Source organism: Poecilia reticulata, linkage group LG20 (genome assembly GCF_000633615.1).
Source record: "Poecilia reticulata strain Guanapo linkage group LG20, Guppy_female_1.0+MT, whole genome shotgun sequence".
In the NCBI taxonomy this organism is placed as follows: Eukaryota; Metazoa; Chordata; class Actinopteri; order Cyprinodontiformes; family Poeciliidae; genus Poecilia; species Poecilia reticulata.
The window spans coordinates 5,038,589-5,043,375 of NC_024350.1; the positions used below are offsets into that span (position 1 = coordinate 5,038,589).

General features: G+C 39.1%; 1 protein-coding gene across 1 annotated transcript in view; it reads right to left on the reverse strand.

Moving 5' to 3' along the window:
• Window positions 1-205: 205 nt before the first annotated feature.
• Window positions 206-4,787, reverse strand: part of LOC103482378 (serine/threonine-protein kinase DCLK3-like) — an 18,935-nt gene continuing 14,353 nt past the window's right edge. Inside the window, exons 6-12 of the mRNA XM_008438499.1 lie at window positions 3,696-3,842; window positions 3,455-3,549; window positions 1,502-1,549; window positions 1,194-1,412; window positions 703-880; window positions 436-606; window positions 206-334 (exon numbers count right to left, since the gene is read on the reverse strand). Coding sequence (XP_008436721.1) covers window positions 243-334; window positions 436-606; window positions 703-880; window positions 1,194-1,412; window positions 1,502-1,549; window positions 3,455-3,549; window positions 3,696-3,842 — 950 coding nt within the window. The 3' untranslated portion in view covers window positions 206-242. The remainder of the gene's footprint in view (window positions 335-435; window positions 607-702; window positions 881-1,193; window positions 1,413-1,501; window positions 1,550-3,454; window positions 3,550-3,695; window positions 3,843-4,787) is intronic.

A 4,787-nucleotide genomic window follows, 5' to 3' on the forward strand; every position in this document is an offset into this window, starting at 1 on the left:
CGGGTTCGAGGGTTACCGCCATGACAGGCAAAGACAACCTTGCAGTTACAGCTCCGATAAGCCGCCTCGACAATGGAGGTACGGAACATGGTCCACTCACCGTCTGTGTCCCCCATTTCCCCCGGAACGTGTTCGAAGTTCTGCTGGAGATGGGAGTTAAACCTTAATCCTCATCCCAAACTAGACTAACTACCAACAAAAAAAGTTGCATTTAATATTTTAATGTTTGTGTGATGTGTAGTTTAAGAAAACCATGGGTGATTGAGTAGTTCTTCCAGCGTGGGACGCTCCTCTGGGCGTTTCTTCAGGCACCTAGTCAGAATATCCTGGCAGTCTGGAAGGTCAGAGGTCAAAGTGCAACAACAGTTAGAGCTGCGGACAGAGGACAGATTTATATATATGCTGTGAGAAGATGAAATACAATGTTTGTCTCACTTTTGGAAAGCCTGTTGCTGATTTTCAGCTTCTTTTTGAGAAAGCTGTTGGTCTCAAAATTCTTATCGTGGAGAATTTCAAACAGGATCACTCCCAGCTGCCACACTGTTGTGGGTCCAGCAGAATATTTCTTTTGTGTGCGATATTCTGGTGATTCAAGAGCATGGGTGCCTAGAAAATGTGTAAGAATTAAGAGTCGAAAGAAGAAGAACAGTAAAAAGAATCTTTGTTTCCTCAGAACTGAAAGAAAAAACCAGGATATTGTACCTTGGAAGATGGTAAATTTCCCTCCATGGTCAAAGCAGCTTAGACCGAAGTCTATGAGATAGGCTCGTAGGCCTTCTGAGCTCCTCTCAATAAGGACATTTTCCACTTTAATATCTCTGTGGAAGATGTTTGCATCCTGAAGTTGAATCGTTGCTTCCACCAGCTGTTTTAATATTATCTAAAAGACAAAAATTATTTGAAGCACAAAATTCTGCACAGATTGATGTTGGACTTCAGTGAGAAATACAGTGACTTGTAAAGATTTTTATTTTCATATGGACTTTTTTCACATTGTCACATCACACCCACACTTCAATATTTGTAGAGACATTATGTGATGCATTAAAACAAGTTTTACAAAATTGTTTTACGGAGGGAATATTGCACTGTATTTCATCCCTCTGATTTTATCATATTAACTATGAAACAAAATCCACAAAAGCAACTGAAGCAGTAAATGAACCCACTCGAATTTCCATCCAGCAGCTTACCTTGGCTTCCTCCTCATTTAGACAACCTTCATGCTCATCAAGGAAGACATTGAGGTCCTCTGACGGCATGGGCCTCTCCATCACTAGGAGCAGCTCTTCCTCCAGCTCATACCAGTCCAGCAGGGACACCGTGGCTAACTGCCCTGATGAACTGGTAGTTATATTCTTCATCTTCAACATGATGGCCACCTCCAACGCCATCTCCCTACCATTCTCATCCTGAAACATCAAACAAACAGGAGAAACCCACAATGCATCTGGAATCCAATAGGACTTAAAGTCAGTCCTAGATGTTGTTGCTTACTTACCTTATATTTGCGGCCCACCTTTTCATTTGGGATGTGTTTGATAGCCACCTATACAATAGAAATAAAGCATTGCTCAGTGATGGGAATATCCTTAAAGGGAATGCTCAGATTTTCTTTAGTTGCTTGATGTTGAGTTATCAGTATTTTGAGTATTATGGTGAGTTCCCACCAAACACTTTTTGAGCATCAAGCGCGTTTGGTTTACATTCAAAGTCTATGTGTAGGCGTGTAGAGGGCCGTTGCGTTTCGACCATCTAGTGCAGGGGTGCTCAATACGTCGATCGCGGAAAGGTTTTGAGTCGATCTCAGCAAGTGACAAACTGAACGCCGCCAGGACGCTGAGGCCAGCACTTCCTCTTCTGATAGGTTTATCAAAAATATTCACTAAGATCCTAAACGTTTGTAGCTTTATTAAAAAAGAATAATTATAAAAAGTCAACGAAACGTTTTAAAATTAATAATCTCAGTAATAATTGTTTCAACAAGGTGTTGCGCAATTCTGTGCGTTTCGGTTCCATTAACAAAAAAGCGACTCAAAGACCGACTGACGAGCAGAGTAGGAGTTTAAATTAGCTACTCAACCACCGCTGTGTTCATGAGAGGCTTATTAATAATCGAGAAATAAATATCAAGCCTGGAAATCTGATATTGTAACAGACTGAATGTTGTGTTTTTAATGTAGCCTAATCTTTGCTCGGCTTGCGGGGTGCGGGTGGTTGCCACGGCAACGGGTGTGCCTAAACGACAAAGAGACCGAGAGTAAAAAGGTAGGAGATGTTTTCAGTTGATTGTCTGTTCGGGTTGTTTTACCTTTTTTTTTTTTACCTTTGCTGTGGCTCATTACACCTGCTGTAGTTTCTGAATATTCAATAAACGACAAAATTGGACTAATTACCTCGTTCGTTTGTGAGCACACGTCACAACAAACATCAAATGGGACAAATATATTTCATTATGTTTTAACAAATTCTACCGCGATAATTATGTGAAATTAAATTAATTATATCCCGACTTCAGAAGATTTGCCTTTACCTTTATTGGGCTGTTTGGTTCCTCCTATCAATCTGTAGTTTCTCATATTGAGGTCATCAAACCAAATTTCAGATCTACCATGACTGACTGACACCTGCTGGCCTCAGGTTTGCAACCAGCTTCTGACTGAGAAACCAGTAAGCTGCTCCCAGTGTCAGAATCTCACTGAGGAAGAAACTGGATTAGGTTTTCTGTCACTTTATTATTTCTGCTATAACTGATGTATATTCGCATATAAAATAAGTCAATAGAGTTTAATTTGCAATTTTTATGTCTTTGTGTCAGGAGGTAGATCTCAGGCGGCTGGTGAGAGAAAAAGTAGATCTTGCTCTCAAAAAGTTTGAGCACCCCTGATCTAGTGCAACGTGATTTGAACCGTTTGGAGTGTTTTGAGCGTTTGACACGTCAAGAGTGTCCGATGTGCCTCCACATAGATTTTGAATGTAAAACAGCGAAACGCAAGATATATCAAGCTTCTGCATTCAAAGTGCACACGCGTTGAACTTGAAACGTCGGACGCATACTTGATGCGCGGAACGCATTTGTTGTGAGTGCAGCATTAAAATCGAAAGAAAATGTAGTTATCTAGTTTGATCTTTCCAAAATCTAATTTAAAACTACAAGAAATGAAACTGTTCACAATTGTGCAATTCTACTATGTATTAGTAAATATTACCCATCTGCACCTTTATTCTGAAAGTCTCATTGGTTAATGAAGTAATTTATCTAATATAGTCTTATTTTACAGACCTGAACTTTTTCAGTTTGAGACGTTATTAGCTAAAATCAGCTGAAACAGAGCATACCTCTATGAGGATATTAATTATTTTTTACAAACTTTGACTCCTACTGACTCCTACTGTTAGAACTATTACTGATAACTTCACAGAGCCTCATTTTAAGTATTCCAAATACACCTACAGGTAATTTATCCACCTCTCGATATCCAGCAAACACAGATCCATAGCCTCCTTTTCCCAGTAGATCCAGCTCAGTATATTTTTCCAGGAATTCAGCTAAACACATGAACACATCTTTAAATTTCATAAAGCACCAGAATAAACTCTGTTCACTAATGTTACCTTAGATCTAATTATTACCAAACCTTAAATCTCTCTCATGAATGCTTATATTACAATTTTATTGCAACTTAAACTCTGACCTCTTTGGGCATCCATTTTTTCTTTTGTCTTCTTCCTCTTATTCCTCAGCTGTGGTTCCTCCATGTCCTCATCCTCCCTCTTCAGATTCCTCTTCTGTAAATCGCCTATTCCTGAGCTACAAAGTACCAGGCTGGAGCTGTTGGACTCTAATAATGAGAAAAACCCATAGAAACAGCATAAGTATTTTACCAATATTTTCCATAAGAGAAAAACATCCCGACAGAAACATAAGACCTATAGTGACTTGTAAAAATACTTGTCGTCTTGCTTTTGCACTTTTTGTCACATTACAGCCACAAAACTTAGGGTATATTACTGGGATTTTATAAGAAGAACCAATATAAGGTAAGGCATCATTTTGAAGTTCTAAGCATGCATTTATAAAATGTAGATCTGAAAAGTTGTAGCATGGAACTGTATTCAGCCACCCTCTCTTTAAAGAACCACCTTTTGCTGCAATTTCAGGAGATAATCTTTTGGAGTTTATTTCAATCAGTTTTGAATAATCAGATATATTCAATCCTTGCAACAAATTCTCAATCTGATCTGATTGGACTGTGACTAGGCAATTTTGTCTGTGACTAGGCAATAGGTCATGTTTAGGAATGATGTGCAGTATTTTCAGTCACACACATCAGGGTTTCCGTGCGGTGGAAACCTGGTGTGGAAACCCTGATGTTTCCACCGTAGTAAATTAAATTAGCTCAAATTAAGGCCAGTAAAAGGTAGTAAGAAGTAACTAAAAGTAGGTAAAGTTGGTTTTCATCATCCTTTCAAAATATTTTTAATTTTCCAATGACGCTCACTTATCGTTTTAAGTTCGTTTTACTAAAATCTGTATAAAAAAATTTTAACTACCGTACTGGCAGCACATGAGTTGTCACTGATAGACTCCAAGCTGCTGTGTGTATGAGTAGTGTTGGAACCGCTGTTTGTTACTACCCAATAGTAAGTCCCGCCTACACCTCACAACTCTTCGGACTCACTACTGCCCAGTTCTCTGTCTAACAGGTCCGGAAAATCCCCAAAACTTGGGTCTTACCCTAGAGATAGTTTGTGGAGAATTATCTGTTTAAACTGGGGTCGGAAAG